The 19,716-nt window shown below is 44.8% G+C and overlaps 1 protein-coding gene across 4 annotated transcripts in view; it reads right to left on the bottom strand.

Annotated features, from left to right (window-relative positions):
* Nucleotides 1-19,716, bottom strand: part of PLXNA1 (plexin A1) — a 299,658-nt gene that overhangs the window by 62,654 nt on the left and 217,288 nt on the right. For all 4 annotated transcript variants that reach the window (XM_080996881.1, XM_080996879.1, XM_080996882.1 and 1 more), the window contains exons 11-18: nucleotides 16,664-16,760; nucleotides 15,454-15,644; nucleotides 8,099-8,250; nucleotides 5,958-6,078; nucleotides 5,551-5,687; nucleotides 4,334-4,501; nucleotides 2,390-2,483; nucleotides 1,291-1,527 (exon numbers count right to left, since the gene is read on the bottom strand). In XM_080996881.1, the coding sequence (XP_080853007.1) occupies nucleotides 1,291-1,527; nucleotides 2,390-2,483; nucleotides 4,334-4,501; nucleotides 5,551-5,687; nucleotides 5,958-6,078; nucleotides 8,099-8,250; nucleotides 15,454-15,644; nucleotides 16,664-16,760 (1,197 nt within the window). The remainder of the gene's footprint in view (nucleotides 1-1,290; nucleotides 1,528-2,389; nucleotides 2,484-4,333; nucleotides 4,502-5,550; nucleotides 5,688-5,957; nucleotides 6,079-8,098; nucleotides 8,251-15,453; nucleotides 15,645-16,663; nucleotides 16,761-19,716) is intronic.

Below are 19,716 nucleotides of genomic sequence, written 5' to 3'. Positions count from 1 at the left end.
AAAGAAACAAAAATAACACTGGGTTTACCAGTAGACTCTCAGCCTTCTAAACCACAAGGAGAGGCATTTTTTCATTCAGTTCTGTTCTCTAGATCAGGGGGCAAAAGGAGCAACATCTCAATCCACATTATGCAGCTTAAAAAGTGGTCCAAAAGCAGCCTCAAACTATCCTTAGTTGAACAGAAGTGACCAATGGGTGACAAAATGCTCAATAGGAGAGAGAATATTTGCTAACATTTGCATCACTTTTCCTGCCTTTTCCACTGTAACACAATCAATTTTTCTCCTCTCTACACTCTTGCAAGAACAAGGTGTGAAGCCTACTGTAGCGCACCATTAGTGTAAGGATTTCTAAGCTTAATGAAAAGAAACACCACTCAACGGATCCAAGAATATGTGACAAGTGTGCTCAAGACAATTTTAAGTTGAAGGGAGCAGACCAGCAAGGCTGGAGTCAACTCATAAGTATTATGAGAGAGAAGAATTATAACCAGGATCTCCTGTTTCTCATTCTATAGTTTCATGCCTCTTCCTATAATATAGTTTTCATCTCCCTGTAATATTGGAACAAACTACCAGAATTTGGCAGTGCTTCTGCTGTAAAGGTAAAGGTAAAGGTACCCCTGCCCGTACCGGCCAGTCGTGTCCGACTCTGGGGTTGCGCGCCCATCTCGCTTAAGAGGCCAGGGGCCAGCGCTGTCCGAAGACACTTCCGGGTCACGTGGCCAGCATGACAAGCTGCATCTGGTGAGCCAGCGCAGCACACGGAAATGCCGTTTACCTTCCTGCTAGGAAGCGGTCCCTATTTATCTACTTGCACCCGGGGGTGCTTTCGAACTGCTAGGTTGGCAGGTGCTGGGACCGAGCAACAGGAGCGTACCCCGCCGCGGGGATTCGAACTGCTGACCTGACGATCGGCAAGTCCTAGGCGCTGAGGTTTTACCCACAGCGCCACCCGCGTCCCATGCTTCTGCTGTAGGGACTGCCAAATCTCTCCTTTCAAACAAATGTATAGATTGTGTGGGGGTTTTTTCAGTGCAGCTCATTTAACACCAAACAAAGATAGGTTGTGAAGACCACATTTGTGAGTAGAAAACTAGTTCCTTCTACTCCATCTGATTTCTCTTCCATGCTGTACTGGCAGTGAAGGCGAGGAGTCAGCAGGAAGGTGTGAGTGGGGGGCGAGAATCATCCAATTATGCCAAGAATGGGGCAGAAGTAAGGACCCTAGTTATGCTAGGTGGGATAGCTTATGCACAGCTGCAATAATGGGGCCAAGGGTAGCATTACCTTGAGGATGAGTGGAGAGCTTGGCTTTAGCTCCAGCATTCCAGAGGGGAGAGACTCAAACACAGGGTCTGGGTAATAGACAAAGCTGGTTTTGTTGATGATCAGCAAGGCCTGGACATTATCCATGACAAAACCAATTTCATCTGGGCGATCACCAAACTCTGGAGGACTCCGGACTGGGTTGTCAATGGAGGGAGCATAGCACACCATGGTGGTGTCGTTGTAGACTGTGCAGTTCTAGAAAGGAAGAAGCCACTAAATTTAATCCACGGCGTTTCATTGGTTTCATCTGACTCAACACACACACACACACCAAGTTCAAGTATAATTAATTCCCAGAAGGTTATCTGTACCTTTCCCCTTCATTGAGGTAGCAGCATAATAATACGTGGTGAGAAGTGCTGGCTTAGGTAGGAGGTTCAGACTGAAGGCACTTTGACATTCTCCATCTATGCTAGGGATGGGAAACTTGTGGCCACCAGATGCGGCTAGACCACAACTTCCATCATCCCTGGCCATTGGATATGCTGGTTGGGTCTGATAGGACTTGGAGTCTAACACCACTGTCAGGGAACTGACATCGGAGCAAGAGGCGAAGGGGAGGCTCCTAGATGATGCTGGCGAAGGACCCAGCAGCAGGGGGAGAAACAGCTCAGTAGAGGGGAAAGCAAATCAGCGCAACACCAGGGATAAAGGGGGGCAGAGGGGGGAATCGGAGAGAGGGCTCCAGGACTCTTCACTGGACCTCAGTGAGGAGGGCACAGGTCCTCCGCTACCCACGCCCTCCCTGCGCAGAAGACTCCCGCGCAGTGAGAGGAGGAGGAGACTGGGTGTCAAATAACTTTTATGTTGGAAGAGGTTCAAGAAACGCCCACTGACGGATTCTGCCAGCGACTGAGGCAGCCACGATGAGAAAGGGCTGTGCAGTCAGAAAGGCTTAACAAGGCAAATTAGCCTAGAGAGGCACCAGTTTACGCACGAGTAACTCATACCCACTACAACCACATTTGGACAAAAGAATTAGTATGGGCAATCATGGCGGCCATGTGACTTCTAATTCCTTTTAAAAATGACTCCCTTAAGTCAAAGATTTACTTACATTCTCACTCTCAGCAGAGCCATACTTGGCTCGGATCCTGGGTTCTTTGATAGTGGCCAGATTGGTGCCTGTCACAGTCAACAGTGTACCACCACTAGAAAGCAAGCAAAAGTCGGGGTTAAACAAAAACTGCAGTGGGGTGCGAACAAGCAGCATGAACCGAACAAGGGTGTCACTTCTACTCTGTTATTTTAAAAGCTGCATGGTCTCTCTTACCTTCTGTTCAGGCTGGGGGAAACCAAACTACAAGATTAATTTTAGAGAGCAACTGGTGAAAATGAGAAAGCTTTCTGGATTCCACTCTTCTCCAGGGTGCACCCAACCAAGAAGCCCTACTGGCACACTTGTACCATAAGACAGCCTAAAAGAATACCAGGACAACCAGCATTTTCTGTCCCAGACTACCACTTCTGCATTTGTGTTCAGAACAGCCAGGACTACAAGAGATGCATCGTACAACAAGAGCTGTTTTCAGTCTATTAGCTGTGCTTCTTTTGGGTCCCCCCTTCCAATTCTATGAAGATGACAATGAAGGCTGTTTTTTAAGGCTAATATTTCTGAGGACCATTTCAAAGGGACATGACATTGGGAGGTCCATAATAAGATCTTACAGCTGTTTTGAGAAAAAAGCAGCTACAGAGACCCTTGAAATGGAGTCACGGCACTTGCCTGAAGCTGGGGGCTGATCACATGTATTTTTTAAAAAAATTGACCCCCCCCCCAAAAAAAGTTTATTTTTCTCCCTAGGAGAAAACAGTCAGTCAGAAGGTAAAATGCTGCAGTGTTACCACTACTTCCAATCACCATGACACCAATCTAATCCATCACCATCATAGTTCCTTTAACCTTGAAAATAAAGGAGACCCTCCTGACATCACAGTTCTTCTTACATCACATCTAACTATGCTTTGCACACAGATGTCATCACTTACCATGTAGAGCAACACATAGATTTTAATCAAAATCACCAAAACAGAGGAAAAATATACAATTAGCAAGTGGTGTCAGGCAGCACTGGCCTACTACTTTATGTCATACCAAACACATCTCCTGCACTGGCCTAACCTAGTGAACCAGAGCTTACTTTCTTCCCTACATAACTAGATCCTCTTTAAAATAACCATAATACACATTTTCAAACACACATTCAGTGGCATTAGCCGATAGCAAATTCCATTCTGAAAGAGTCATGCTCCTTCCAGTTTTCATTTTGGACTTCCACGTGGCGCCCAGTTGCAGAGGAAAATTTCCTGGGTCCTGCTTTGACTCTTTTGATCCTGGGCCTTAGATGACTGAAGTATACACTGCAAATAACAGGTAATTGCTGCTATAGCTCTTATGGTTGTTACATTTCGTATTTCTACTATGGAAGAAAGTCAGCATCAGATTCAAAGGTCTGCTGCTTCAGGAGCTTTACAAAACTCGCCAGCAGACACCGTTCTTATGTGTGGCTCAAGAGAAGCACTGCAAGGCAAAGAAGCAGCCCCCTCCATTGTTGTCAATTGAGTATAGGCAAAGTGCCATTTCCAGGGATGTGATTTAACTGGCTTAATGTTTGCCTTAACGTCTGTTAGAGACTGCTAGCTGCCCAGAGTGGCTGGGGAAACCCAGCCAGATGGGCGGGGTATAAATAATAATAAAATAATAAAATTATTATTGTTACGGCTAGATACTGAGAATGAACATGAGAACAGCATTTTATTCTCTACTGACAGGCCAGCACATAGGGTGCTATGCACGTCACACCACACCTCTTGCAGTGGGTTCTGGGAAGTGGGGTTCTGAGGAAATCATCCTGATTTCTGGCAGAGTGACTTAGCAAAACGCAAAGCTTTCCAAAGTACAGCAAAGCTGCTACTAAATGGATGAACAACCACCAATATTCCTAATATGCACATTCTTTTCTTTATTTTTATCCTGCAAATCCACTCCCTTCAGTGCTACCTGTTGATGCTCCATTCGGGGTCTATCTTCTGAATGGTGGGGTCATCAGTATAGAAATATGCCACCTCAGGGCTGCTCAGTATAGCCCGGTTTATATGGATGAGGATGGGAGACTCTCCTGAGCTTTGGCCAGGTGGTGTCCTGCACCGGATTTCAACAGCATTTCTCCTGTAAGACGCAGAGAAAGAGGGAAACAAAATCAACATCTTTAGCTATAGGAAGGGCCAACAAATATTCTTCCTGGTGCCATGTCATGCCACAATCTCAGCAACAAACTTGGATACTCTGCCTGGTGTCAAGCTTTTTGATCTTTCTACCAACACTACATGGCAGCAAAAATTTGCCCCATTAAATAGATATGTGTAGTGCACCAATGTCTTCTCACCACAAGCACCATGGGCCACAAACTGTATGTCTGATTCCCAGAGCTGCTCAGCTGAAGGGCAGACTGCTAATCTACAAAAGGGTAAAGTAAGTCTACCTAAAGGTTTAGACATGGCATTTCCTGTAATTTCTAGCAGGAGCTGAGGAGTGCCCAAGGACAGCTGAGCTATTGATTGCATCAATGCAAATCCCATGTCGGCGTAGCCCTGAGCTCATATATGAATAAAATGTGGAAGAGAACCCAATGGGGCCTGCTCTGAAAGAATCCAGCCTTGCTCCCAGGCCATGGATCAGTCCAACTGTTCACATCTGACACAAAGGAATAAAGGAGTGAAGTGCCACCCTCTATATGTGGTACCCCATTTCTCCCTGACTTGGGGAAGTGATGCTAAAATTATCAGTTAACACAAAAAGAAAAATAAAGCAAAGGCAGCCGGCAGAGCCAGCGCAACTCCGGAGCGTTCCCCATCGTACGGCTGCTGCAAACAGCAGCGATTAGAGCTGATAACCAGTAATTACTGCACGAAAATATTTAAAGAGCCGCTCCATTATCATCCCTAATCTAAAAATTATCCACTTCATGGCTCAGGGATTTGTGCTTTTTAGAGGGAAAAGAAATTCAACAGTCTTCGGTCTTTTTAACCCCAAAATATAAAAAAAATGAGCCTTGAAAAGAATTACACGGGGAGTTTTTGCTTGGCTCCTTAAGAGTGGTACCTTATTTTAGAATACATACTCTCTCACACACACATCCTTGCATCCCCTTCGTTCACATTGCTCAGTGCGTTTGGAGCACTCCGCTCCACAATGGTTTCCACCCATGAGAGGCTCACCTTGGAAAGGCGCACTGTTGCCCTCCAATGGTTACTGTGATGTCACTTCCTGCATCAAGGTGCTTTCCTTTTATGCTGATCCAGGTGCCCCCAGAGACAGGGCCCCGAGCTGGTGACACTTGCGAGAAAGTGGGAGTCTGTCAAAGGGAAACACAGCAAGTTCACAGAGTTCAGAAGGTGTCCTTGGTGCCCAGGAACAATAAAAGTGAATGCTGCAAGGGAAATTTCCTCTGACCTCAGCCATTTTGTGCACCACAGGACCACAATACATTCTAATACATAATAAAAAGTGGGTCAGATAGTCAAGTGCATAGGTGGTCTTGCAAAATTTAGATAAATAAAACTAATTATAGGAGGAAAGTGGGATTCAAAGTAAGGAAAGGTGATAGAGAAGAATACATCCTTACCACGAAGGTGAAGCTTTTGGGGGATATAGCCTTGTAGCTGGGGGAGCAGTCCCTGACACAAACTTCCACAGGGGCCTCTTGGATTTTGCTTGGGCTGGCTTCTCCAATCTCACAGACGATCCTGGGGAAGGCACAGTAAGTGATTGTATAACATGTACGCAATGTCTCAGCAGAGCTGGCCTGCAGTTCTCAGGCCACCTGCTCAGGCCAAGAAGCCAGTTATTTCTGCTCTAATTTATAGTAAGGACAAGCACTTGTCGTCACATTTTCCTGGGCTGTTGCTGTTGCTTTTTAATTAAATGCCATTTCACAATTTCAGGAAGTGATTTCTCAGCACATATCAAATTGACTTTTGAACAATAGGCATATCAAAACTGCAAAATATATAAAATATTACGAGTGCTGTAACACTCAACTCAGCAGGAAATCAATTAAAATTTAACAAAATACAAAGAGAAACAGAAAAGAACCCCTGTTTTCCCTCCTTCCTTGCTCCTATTGCAGTTGTGTTAATGCACCGTCCATAAATTAAACAATGCGAAAAAAATCCTACACATTTCCAGCACACGTATTTGAAATCACTGCTATCTGCATATGAAAGGAAAGGCACCCACATGTTCATAAATTGATTTCTCTTATTAAATCCTCTTGCTTTTTGAACTTGCTCTGTAAATTTATACATGTTTTTAAATTGGAATAGCCTGAGTTGTTAAGACAGTAGAACAAAGAAGGATATACAGAGAGAAAAGGAAGTTATTGCTTCCAGCTGGCTAGCCAGAATTGATCAGCTTTAGATAGTGCAGATCTCCCAACACACATCAAGGACTTTGCTAAGAAGCCTGAAAATACATTCAGAATATCCAGAGCGGGACTTTTAGCTAATGCTAACTCTGCAAAAGAACCCACCACCACTAAGGATAGAAAGTTAAAATCTTCCAAAATCATAGCTTCAAGAAAGCCTGTGAAAGACTGGAAGACTAAGTCTCCCAGTCAGTCATGTAGAGCCATTCACCAACTATTTCTTACTAATGAAGTCAGATGAATCATTCTCATAAAATGTTGCAAAATACTGACATTTTGCCAGTATTTTGTGCAACCAAATACAGAAGCTATCTAGAAAGTTTCATTAGGTATTTCTAGCCACTCTTCCATCCATCTTTTTTCTCCAAACAACTCAAGAGAGGTGTCCATTCACTTGTCATCCTATATATTATCGTAACTTCTCCATATGGGGAGGTTAGGACAAGAGATACAGTAGTTACTCCTATGGTTACCCAGTGAGCTTCATAAGTAAGCAGGGAGCTGAACCCAGTCCCAGTTCAACTCTTCTTGACTAGACCACACTGGTCCTTCACATCCCACGATGTGCTGACAGTGACATTTAGACCACCTGGTCACAGTAGCCACCTGAACTTCCAGGAGTAATGCTGCATCTAAGAACACTCCCAAATAGTGAATCTGATTCTTCAGAGCTAATGCAACCCCATCTCAGACTGGATGGACACTCAGTCCTGAATTAGCTTCTCTACTGAACAATTGCACCTCTGTCTTATGTGGACTGAGGCCTTGTTAGTCCCCATCAAGTCCTTCACTGCATCCAGACGATGGTTTAAAATTTCCACCACTTCATCAGATTAGTTGAAAAGGAGAGATAGAGCTAGGTATCATGAGTGTATAGATGAAGCCGTACCCTGACAGCTTCATGTAGACATTTTTTTAAAAGGAGGGGGTGAAAAAGAGCCACAAGCCATCAACCAAGAGGCTGGGCAACGCATCCTCCAAGACTACCTTCTGAATTTCTTCTACCATAAAATGATGTTCCCAGTGCCTATACCAGCCAAGCATCCCAGGAATTCTCCATGGTATCAAATGCTGCAGAACCAACAGGGATAAACTCCCCAACTAGTTTCTGGCACAGATAATCCACCAATGCTCTTTTGGTCCTGAAACTAAGCCTGAAACCAGACTGTATAAGAAACAGATATGACCTCATCAACCCTAAGCAGCATCTTTAGCAAAAGCTTTTCTTTAGCAAAGCTTTGGCTTTTATCTTGGTCCAGCAGACCAGAGGACCAATATACTACTGAGATATTCCCACAGCCCATCCCTTCATTGCCAGCCCTCTTTTGGAGGTTACTCACTGCTCAGCGCTGATGTATTCGCTCTCGATGGGCATGCACGTCACTTTGCCAACCCACACACCCAAGCGTACGTCCTCAAACTTCAAGCCCAGGTTCTCTCCAGTGATGGTTAAGCGAGTACCGCCCTGCCGGGGGCCTGTTTCAGGTGTCAGCTAGGAAGAAACAAACCAGACTGTTATTGGATTCATTAGGCCATTGTCAACAGTTTGCCTGCATGCCATAACAACTCAGCAGCCCACCCAACATTTATATATCTAGGGCTTATTTAAATATCTACAGCTCCATGCAGGTTACAAAATAAACATATAATCAGGTAAACTAAAATGAAGATAGCAAATGCTTAAAACCCAGACAGATGTTCTGAATAGGTTGCTGTCCTCCAAGCAGTGATAATAATAATCCACCTTTCCCACCTCAACCTATTGACACAACATCCTCTTCTCTGCTCCCCACAGTACTGCCACACAAACCAGGTATTGTTTTACACCAACTATTCACCACCTGCATGGTGCTAAGAACTTTGGTAGTATTAAGGACAACCAGTGCAATATTTCAGCTTTGCCCTGAAGGACCAAGTCCCAGTCATTCCCTTCCAACCACAGCAACTGGAGAGAAGGCATCTGGGCCGTGCACACGGCGAAAATACATTTTACATTTCTGGAAAGCACCAGGAGTTTCATTGTGCTGAAGCACAGAAAAAAGAAAATAACACCCATGCATCTATCCCCCTGTGAATAAGCTTCAGGACACCTAAACCACATGTTCGGAATGGCTGGACTGTCGATTCTGCTAATATTCAAGCAGGTGGCTCCAAGGTATCACAACGGCTAATGTCTGTAAGCTGTTGAATCGCTCTGGCTCACAGAAGTGCTGATTACAATACTACTCTGTAGTTATGGTGACATGAAAATGGAAACAGTAAAAGTTTTCTCCTGTAGGATGGCTTGCTCATGGTCTCTACAACGGACTATCCTTCAGAATGGCACAGAACGTCCCACTTTTTTGGGGGGGGGGGGCATTCTGCATATCCTTGGCAAGGGCAGTGGACACTTGCAGAGAGGCTATTTTTCTTTCATGCTGTGAGTTAACAGAGGGAAAGTAATCTCTCCAGAGCCCTCCCCACCAAGGGAGACACCAGTTAACCCCTGTAAAGTGGATCCTCTCTTCCCCTACCAACTCTGGTGTATCCCGGCATGTGAAGTTTCTGACAGCACCAGCTGGGGAGGGAGGGGAGCCCCAGTGAGCACGATATGCCTCATTTGTTAAGATGATTCCCAATAAAGCGGACAGGTGTGGCTTGACACACACTGCGTGATGACGGATGAGCAGTGTGGCACGGGCCCACCATTGCCACTAACAAGGCAATTATGGGCAATTTTACACCACATTTTGCTGGCCCCCTGGTGCTCAGCACACACCTGCAAGTGATAAGACGATCAATGGGCATGCAGGTGGGGAAAGCTCTGTGCTGGGTCACGGCAACCCCAAGCCAAGGGAAGTGGGCTCCAGCAGAAAGAGGCCTCAGCATAGTCATTGTTGATGCACTGAAATAGGCCTAGCAAAACCAACTGCAGATTGCTTACCTGACCAGTCAACATTAAAGCTACTGGTCCCACTGTTCCTGCTGGCTCTGCATACAGCCTAAACTTTCTAAGCTGGTGGGAAGTAGCAACCATGCCTGAGAACACATCCCCATTATTTGTTTAAATCTGCATCCTGCCAGCTTCCAAATGTTCAGAAAGGATCTCATGTTTAAAAATAGACCGAAAGCATCAAAATATCATCAAGACAAAGCCACTACAGGCCTCCCATTGCTGCTTCCAACAGAAAAGCCTTATATTATCTACAGATAATGCACAGGCTCTGGCAAACCTCCAGGAGCAGGGATTTCTATAATTATGAGGCAGCCACAAAGTTACCTCACTACACGCTCTTGCACAGATTGCATTGTTACGAAGGCACAGACTGTGTTGATTTTAACAGTAAAGATGTGTCATAAGATGGGAAAGAGATTTCTAAGGCATGTGTGGGCCAAACTTCTTAGTTCTAAGCCAGTATCTTCTATTGTTGCTGGATAACTAGTAAGGCACCAGTGGAGATCTTGAAACATAAACGTAATGAGAAACAGCCCCCCCAAAATTCATGCCTGAGGCCGAGAATCCAAATGGCAACTCTGCCACCACTACCAATGGTGGTAAAATATATTAATAAAATAACTGGGGGTGGGGGCAGGAATGGCTGCCTTTTAATGTTACCCCAAACTATGCTGCTTCAGGCAGACAGCCTTACCGTGTCTAACAATAGGGCCACAGACTTGAGCAAAAATACATAGCAGTCCTGCAGTCCCCATGCTATCTCACTGTGTATCAGGCATCTCTTCTGAATATTTGTCAAGGAGGGTAGCAGCATGCAGAGTGCGCTACAATAATAAGATGGCAAAAGGCTGCTCATGTATGATGCAACTCTTTTCTAGCTGGGGAGATCTCAGCCTCTGTAACACTACGCTCCTCCAGTAGCCACCCCTAAAGACAGGCAAAATTTGTGTTAGGCCTGTACTCTCAGAATCACAGGTCCTCAGACACTCCTCGCCTCCAGAATGGGGCCCTTTCATTCTACAATATGGGCCATCATTTGGAGCAGACAGATTTGGTAGAGGGGAAGTAACAAATCAACAGAGAGCTATTTCCTCCAGCCCCAGGGGGCAATGCAAACGTAAAGAACATCTCCTTCAACATACCTGACCAAGGCATCAACATGAGTCATTAAAACATAACACTTTATTTTTCATTCTCCGACTCTTGCCTCACAAACACCATCCAAGTCTCATTAACAAAGCAGCAAAAGGAGGCTACGCTGGAGAATTACCAGCAGCCAAGGCACAAAGAGGTTGTAGCTTGCCCAAAGCCAACTTGGATTAGGTATCCAAAGCCCACAAACCCTGGCTCCCTTCTCCGCTCCCTGACTTGCAGGCTGCTCCACGAGTTAACTTACAAGCAGGCCTAGGGCAATCACATGCTATGCCTCAGAATTTATACAACAGTCAAACCGATTTGAGCTTTGGGGGTTTGCTGCTCGCCTAAATTCAATCCAATCATCTGCTAAAGTCCTGGATCAGAACTCATTAAGGCAGCTGCTGCAGCAGGCAACCCAAGTCATTCTTTCCTAAATTGGGCTCCTCTGGGATACTTGGTGAGCCGTGGCTGTTTGTTTGGTATTGTTAAATTAGTGTTAAAGGCTGCCGTGGTATGTTAGATTTCCCCTCCACTGCAGCAAAACTGACAAGGGCCACACGTTTGGGGAGCAGCAACTCTGGGAAAAAGTTGACACTGCTTGACACACTGTGTGGGGAGGTCGCGGCTAAACAAGGCACTTGGGAACCAGAGCTGGCAGGGAAATCTGGCTCTTTCTTGAACCGTCTCCCCTTAAACACTCACACACAGAGTCACAGACGCAGGCACTCTCCCACCCCTGCTCCATCCCTGACAAACAACAGCACTCTTTTGCTAATTGGTTTCAGAGCACAAACCCTTCAGATCTGCCAAATGAAGTGGACACAAGATATATCAGTGCCCAAAAGATGAGATAATGAATCATCAACTAACCGGTTTGGCCATTTGATCATTTCATTTCAGAATGGCCCTCCTGTGCCTGAATGCATATATTCTAGCTGCGAATGTACCACTTAAAACTGGAGCTTTGAAAGCACACAGAAGCGACCTTCCATCTTCTTGTGCAGCAGCAAAACTTCTATTAGGTGTCTCTGAGATCAGGCTTTCAAAAGTGAAGCGATACTGACATCGGTAGCACGGCTACTTAGAATGATGGGTTTGCTTCCCAAGCTGTGTTAAGAAAGAAAGGCACTACATTTGGGCTTGATTCTGGAACATAGCATCATGCCAGGTTGATAAAAGACAAGTCTGGAAGGTCTAATGGAGTACTGACTTGCCACCGTAAAATTAAGGCTAAACTCGTTTATTTGGCATAGTGTTATCGTTCTGAGGAGATAAGAACACTGTAAAGCCTTCTGCACAGTAACGGTGCTACAGAGATAGCGAAAGCAAAATGCAAGCTGATAAATTATTTCAGCAGGACATCCAATGGCTCTCGTCTTAACTCAAATGGTGCTCTTCTGGAACCCTTGGAGTAGAAGGAATCCGAGTGCCAAGCAGAAAGTTCTCCACTTGTTCCAGACTAATGACCCATACAGTTTAACATTTTCCATATTCTATTTCTTTGTGCATGCTGTGCCCATCATTCATTCCACTGCACTGAAGCTGATCTTATCGCAAGGGTAGCCAACGTGGCGCCCTTTTGGTGCTGTTTATTATTGGTTACACTGGTCAAGGCTGATGGGAGCTGGAGCCCAACAACATCTAGAAAGCACCAGGAAGTCATCAACAATTGTCTGGAGGAGCACCTACGAAGGCTGCATGGCCTTCAAGGCTTCAACCAGAGCAACAGTTGGAAAAAGCACCAATGTTGAAGTCCCCAAACTTGGAATGCATGCATGGAAAGGCACACTACTTGATTTGCCTACACAGGGCTTACAATTAGTGTGACAAGTTCTTAATTTAATTTTAATTATTTAATGATGCAGAGAGTATCATTAAAACCCAATGCTGGCAAGTGCTCAAAAATTGGCAGGTAAACAAGATGTGCGTTATCAACACCATTTAGTAGCCTTGACACTACATAATGGTTTTAGGTTCACAAACCTCTTCATGACAACCCCACACTTCACATAACAGGGTTCAGTCAGAATTGGTTCTGGAGAGCTTCATACCTTGCAATCAGGAGTCAGTATGAATATATTAAATCAAGATTTAGGATTCTAGTATCATACACTTGTCTAAAAGGAGCTGGTGACCCAGGAAGAGATGCAGTTCTTCACACAGTGCATACTTAAACTATGGGATGTGTTCCCACAGGAAGCAGTAATGGCCACCAACTTGGATGGCTTTAAAAGAGGATCAGACACATTCATAGAGGACAAGGCTCTCAATTGCTACTAGTCACAATGTCTATGTTCTCTCTGGTTATGCCCCTCTCTGTGTAGCTTCTCAATGTGAAGCTTGGAGGGTAGCAACAAAGGAGGGACTTTCTGGTGGCAGCCCTTGACTAGGGTAGCTTGCCGGGCACCGACATTGCTGCCTTTTTAGCACCAGGCTAATACTTTTCTATTCTCCCAGGTCTTTTAAGATCAGACTTTAAGTCCTGTGGCATATGGTGGCTTTAGCGCATGCATCTGGTGGCTGTTTTAGTTCTGTGCTGTCTGTGGCATTTTATTGTGCTGGTTTTGTACTTTGCTTTTATGTCGCTTAATCTTACTGTGGGTTTTATTGTAGTGTGGTTTTATTGTTGTGTTTTCAATCTCTGCTTGCCACCTGGAAAATTTAGTTTATGAGTCATCTCATAAACACAACCCACAATCAAATAAATGCCTATTTACAACTCACCACCTTGCTGCAGTATTGCCAAAATGATATCCCTTGCTCTACCTTTTCCCTCCACCTCCCCTTTCTTTGTGTTCCTTCTTATTTTATTTTTTAAGTTTGGATGCCTGATGGAAGGCTCCCCATTTCTCTCTCTTTCTTCTTCCCTCTCTCTTTAATTGATGAGAGCTGCTTTGGAAGAGACCATTTGTCTGGAAAGCGGTATAAAAATAAAATAAAATAAATAGTATTCAGCCACTGTATTTGAAACATCCTGAGCACCCTAAAGCACTGTATAAATGCTAAGTACTATTCCATTGGAAATCTGTAATATAACTTACGTGATTTGAGACGGTAAGACTCCCCTGTCATTCCCCCACCTCCCATCTCCAGTCTTACAGTCATTACTTCTTTTTATAGAAGATGCAGACACTAATTAGGCAGGCTCTCTCCCATCAGGTTTTGTGGTGGGCTGGGGGCTTCCAAAGAGTGAAGGCCTTGGCAAATGCAGCGCAGGGCCCCACAATGCCAATCAGCAATAAGAAGCAACTAACTTTGGGGAGTGCAAGAGGCACTGCTCTAATTTCCAGCCTTCAACAGATAAGACACTGAAACCCAAATAGATGAGATACTGTGCTAAGACTCTGGTAATTAACACCACCAAGGCCTGCCTGGCTTGCAGTATATGGGTAAATAGAACATATCAAATAGAATTACCTGCCAATCCCTGCTAATGCACTTGGAGCCTGGCCCAACCGACATGTTAACATTAATATACACAATCTTATTAAATGACGGTCATAGCAGCTGTCAAGAGAAGAGGGATGATAAACAACCAGTCTTAAGGAAGTGAAAAGATGGCTGGCTAAAAACTGTGAACACAACCGGGGTGGGGGGGTGAGGAATCCACGACACACCAAACCTCATCTTCTTCCAGAATCCTATTTGCTAGGAATCCTGTGAAACAGGCCAGAATGGGAATCAAACATTCACTGTCAACACAGGAGAGAAAGAAAGTGGTATGCAAGCCAAAAAAATATACTCCTACTACTCTGCCTGTTGTAGTAAGTCGACAGAAAGGCATTCTAAGCAAAATTTCAATATGTATCATCAGTCCTGGAAACAAAGCCCTCTCATAATGCGGTGAATCTGAGTCCAACCCCTCTTTGGAACGCCTGTCTTCACCAGCACTGGCCAATGAACTTGCACAGGTCACAAGTGTCACCTGATATTATTCATCTCCATCCTATTTATGTCTTATTTAAAAGCGTACACTTTGCCTGATTTTCACGACATATGTAACAATACCCATTAAGAGCAAAATGTTGACATCGAAAACCTAAGCCACAGTAACAGATTCCAAAACAACCATGCTTCTATAGATCAAGAATGGCGAAACAGTGACCACTGACCATGATGAGAGTTGTAATCCCAGCAATGCCTGGAGGGTCATGGTTTCCCCATCCCTGCTATAGATGGAGGAGAACAAGGAGAATCTGGAAGTGGGGGAAATGTCAATTGGGGTTAGGAACAGAAGACAGGCTAGCTCCATCCAACTCTGACCACTGAACCACATTGCTCTGATTCTCCATTACAATCACCGCTGCATTGCCCCATCAGCGGCATATCACAGGAGACACTAATTCTGCTCGCTACTGTTCATTGAGCACTCACTGGTTGGTGGGAAGAAGGCTTCGCACCAGTTATTGGTGTCTGAACAAAGAAAGTGTCAGGAGAATACTACATTTTGTATTATATGCTACAAGAACACTGCATACGCTGGTAGCTAGGCCAGCCACACCTTAAAATACTTCAGAACTGCCCACCACCATGTACCCTCCACCATAGGCGATTTCCTATTCAGCACTGAGGATAAAAGAGAAGAAGAAAAACCTCCCCCCTGCTTACCCTTCACAAGCATACCTTAATGATTTTGGGGTCCGCACAGCGGCTATTGCCATTGCTGGCATGCATCCAGCTGCTCTCAGAGGCTGGGCAATGTTGGCGCAGGGAACATCGCTTTTCTGACACACACCAGCCACACTCAAAGCGTGGATCTGCCTTGAGGCACAGCCCACAGCTTTCACGCAGAGCTGAGCACTTGTATAGGTGAGCTGCAAGAAGAAAACACAAATCCCTGCTTACATTCAAAAAGAAGTTGGGGAGTGGGGTGGGGACAGAACTGCTACACAGATTCCCCCTATGATGGGTAATTGTTGACAGTGCCCACTAAAGGACCTCAGGGTCTACCACTTTCCATATGCTTTGTTGCATCAGACCAGTTTTGACAGTATTCACTGCCTATACAGTTTTCAGCTTTCACTACTGAATACAGCCAGCAAGGGATTTGTTTATGATGAAAATACCTATCCACTAATGAAGGGGTAACCCAGTGGTGCCCTCCACATGCTGCTGGACTACAACTTTCATCATCCCCAGCCTATGGCTATGGTGGCTGGGGATGCTGAGAATTGGAATCCACCAACATATGAAAGGCACGACATTGCCTTTCTCTGGTCTAGGATCTCAGCTGAAAGCCACAACCAGGGTCACAAATTTCAAGTGGTTTGAACTGGCATAGTTGTCACGGCTTCCCCAAATAACTCTGAGGTTTACGATTTTGTGAGAATGTTGTGAATTTATTTGTGGTGTGTGTGTGTGAAATAATCTTTGCCCATTACAGAACTAACCTAACTATCATGTCCTAAGTTCCTTGCAGCGGGAGCCAGGATCGTAAAGCAGCCTTCAAAGTGATTTCATTTTATGTCTAGGAAGTGAACGTGCATTTAAGTCTCAAACGAGTTATTGAATGGCTGGGCATGTTTATAAGGCCAGCACACTACAGAGAAAATGTTTCAGAGCAAGTACACAGCGTTTGGAGGGTCAAGGCGCTTTGATGGGCAGGAGAGAAACCAGTAATCCCCAGACCACCACTTCTAACTTTGCTCTGTGTTAGAAAGCTTGTTTGCTCAGGCTAGCATAATATTTGATTTTACACCTGTAGGGGTGCACTGGTGTCAATCTGGCCCTGAGGTGGATGGCTCAGAAGTGGAATGCAGAAGCAGTTCATTGCAGGGAACTCCTGCTGTATCTTGCTAAGGGGGCTCCACCCCACCCGACTTCATCAGCTTACCCTGGATGTTCTGGGGATTGTCAATGATGAAGTTCCCATTCCATACCACGGAAAGGTTCACCGGGAGGTCACTGATGCCATTCCCTTCATAGGAATACTGCCAGAGGAAACACAAGAGAAAAGAGTCACATTAGGCACCCTCAGACAGAAAGAAACAGATATATATCAGGAATCAGACCACAGACCACAGGGGAGCTTTGCATTCTTCTGGCTCGTTCTAAGTGTACCCATCTGGATCTGTGGTTGCCAGGGATGATGACGTCCCAAGCAAGACACTCTGGTCAAATGCAAAGTCTCCAATATCCAGGGGCCTCCCCCTTTCCAAAAGCAGCACTTATACAGTGGTACCTCGGGTTAAGTACTTAATTCGTTCCAGAGGTCTGTTCTTAACCTGAAACTGTTCTTAACCTGAAGCACCACTTTAGCTAATGGGGCCTCCTGCTGCCACTGCGCCACAGGAGCCCGATTTCTGTTCTTATCCTGAAGCAAAGTTCTTAACATGAAGCACTATTTCTGGGTTAGCGGAGTGTGTAACCTGAAGCGTATGTAACCTGAAGCGTATGTAACCCGAGGTACCACTGTATTTCCAGTTCCCAGCTGCTTCCTAGAATTCTGCCAAACGGAAGGCCTTTTCTGAGGGAAAGGAATTGGAGTCTGGACTCCAAGGCACCTCAAGAACCTCCCCCTGCAAATCTTCTTACTTGCACAGACAATATTGCAAGAGTTTGGATATGCTTCCGTATAGCTCTTCTGCCTCTCCTATAGCTAGCAGAAACAGAATCACTGGTGGGAAATAAGCAAATCTATTTGAAGTCACGTCATGTGCATAATTTATTTGAATTACAGACTCCAGCTTCTCTTGGCACAGGAATTAGGTTACCTGGGTGAAGAATTTGTACTTTAAAAAAAAAAAAAGCACTGCTGGCATACAGTCACTGTGGACTAAGTGGCTTTCAGAGTCCCTCCAATAGTGTACAGCCCTTGTACAATATTGTCACTATGGTGATATATAATAAAAACTAAACATGCTAATCATTTGATTCTGATTAACATTCAGTGTTCATGTTGAACCTGCTCCTCCAATGAAAGGAGGAGGATTTTCTGGTGAACTGTACAAACTGAGTGACAGTGATATCTCAAACTAAGCAGCAGCTGGAGTCATCACTCTCTGCTCTCCAGAGCTGGCAATATTAGATCCTGCCTTTCCTAGGGTATAGGGAAATAAAGCTCCCACACAGAAAACGAAAAAGCAAGAGCCTAAGGCGGACAATAGCTCTGTGAGGGCAGGGTTGTAGAGGCAGACAAATTTGGGGTTATATCTTCATCAAGCAGCCCCACGAGCCCTTGTCCCTCCCACCCAGGGAAAAGATACACCCAATCTCTAGCCCAAGCCAAACTTCTGGCAGCCCCATCAATATTCCCTCCACAGTGCCTGCGCGCATGTGGAGGCTTAATCGATACAGAGACAGGAAGGCAGTTGGAACCTTCCCTGACAGCTAATGACCTCCTTCGGCGAGAGATTCTCCGCTTCTCTCCGGAGAAAATGACAGGCGTGTCAGGAGAGATTAAATGAAAGATTCATGGCTTGCTGGAGTTTGTTAGGGAGCTATGGACACTGGAGAATCAGCTCTCCCTGTGCCTTGGATCCTCCCCCCCCCCACTCCACCCCACCCACCTACCCTCAGCCCATGGCACTGAGTCTGCCTTGATGGGGACACAGAGAAGTGAAAGATGAAGGCAGTGCATATGGTCCCCTCCCCTCCCCGCATATCCGTGCCCCCAAGCACCCTTTCTCCACATCCTCCTGCCACTCAAAGAAGGTAGGAGCTTCCACGCCTCAGCTTCCTTCAAAGCCTATTTTGTGCTTAATTCAGTGATAAGTGCAAAGAAACAGAAGGGACTCTGGTTTTGCATTTTTGATTGAATGCTTTACAGTGTAAAGCGTTCAGGTGAAAGTACAGAACTAGCGTAAGAACCCCACCAGAGAAAGGCCGAGCTCCTGAGAAAAGACCAGGGTGTTTCTCATAGGACAACCAATCGCAAAATAATCCCATTACAAACAGTAGGGCATAACTACTTTACAGATTATATATTTACATCATGCTCCTTCAATTTCAAAGAGTGCTACATAGGCGATACTGTATATAGAAAGACATTCACTGTATATAAGTATGGTCTAATCAGTAAAATTCAGCTGCCCTAAGGTGTTGAACATGACAGTCTATCCTGCACAATAATTTTGAAGGAGAAAATAAGCGTATCAGCCAAAAGTTCCCATTCAGGAACTAATTTCTTTAATATGCTTTTATACCATCCTTCAATAAAAACTCCCAAGGCAGATGATGGTGATTTATATGTATTTGTCATTTCCCTAAGTTTTGACTTACAAAAACATTTCAAAACAACTATAAAAACAAAATTCAGCCTAGAATGCTCACAATAATATGCATAAAAGAGCACTTTACATTTTAAAAGGTAATTATTATTTTCAATTTTTTAAAAATGTAACTTTAGCATTGAAAAAAATGGACTGATGACACAACTGAGCAAAACTTCTGCTCACACAAGGGAGTGCCTTCTTCAAAATGATGCTTTTGCACAAGCCATCAATGTTATTCCAAGATCTATGCAAAAGTCCACTGTTCATTTAATGTTCTAAACAAACTGAGCCCTTCCTTCCCCAGCTCCTTGAATTGTGTGCATGTACATGCAGAGAGATGGTTTTCAAAGCATCAAACTGCACTTCAGATGAGTTTGCTCTGGATCGTGGAAGGATTCAAATGTACTAGGATGTATCCAGCTAAGCTCTAGTAAGATTGACCCATAGAAATTTGTAGACCTAAGCTAGTTATGTTTGTTCATTTTAAGGGTTAGATCTGAGTATGCCTAACGTTGGATACAACCCAGCATTATCTGTGTTTTATAGAATCATAGAATCATAGAATCATAGAGTTGGAAGAGACCACAAGGGCCATCGAGTCCAACCCCCTGCCAAGCAGGAAACACCATCAGAGCACTCCTGACATATGGTTGTCAAGCCTCTGCTTAAAGAC

This window comes from Podarcis pityusensis, assembly GCF_964106645.2.
Source record: "Podarcis pityusensis genome assembly, chromosome: 2".
NCBI lineage: Eukaryota > Metazoa > Chordata > Lepidosauria > Squamata > Lacertidae > Podarcis > Podarcis pityusensis.
This window is presented reverse-complemented; position numbering and strand designations above follow the sequence as displayed.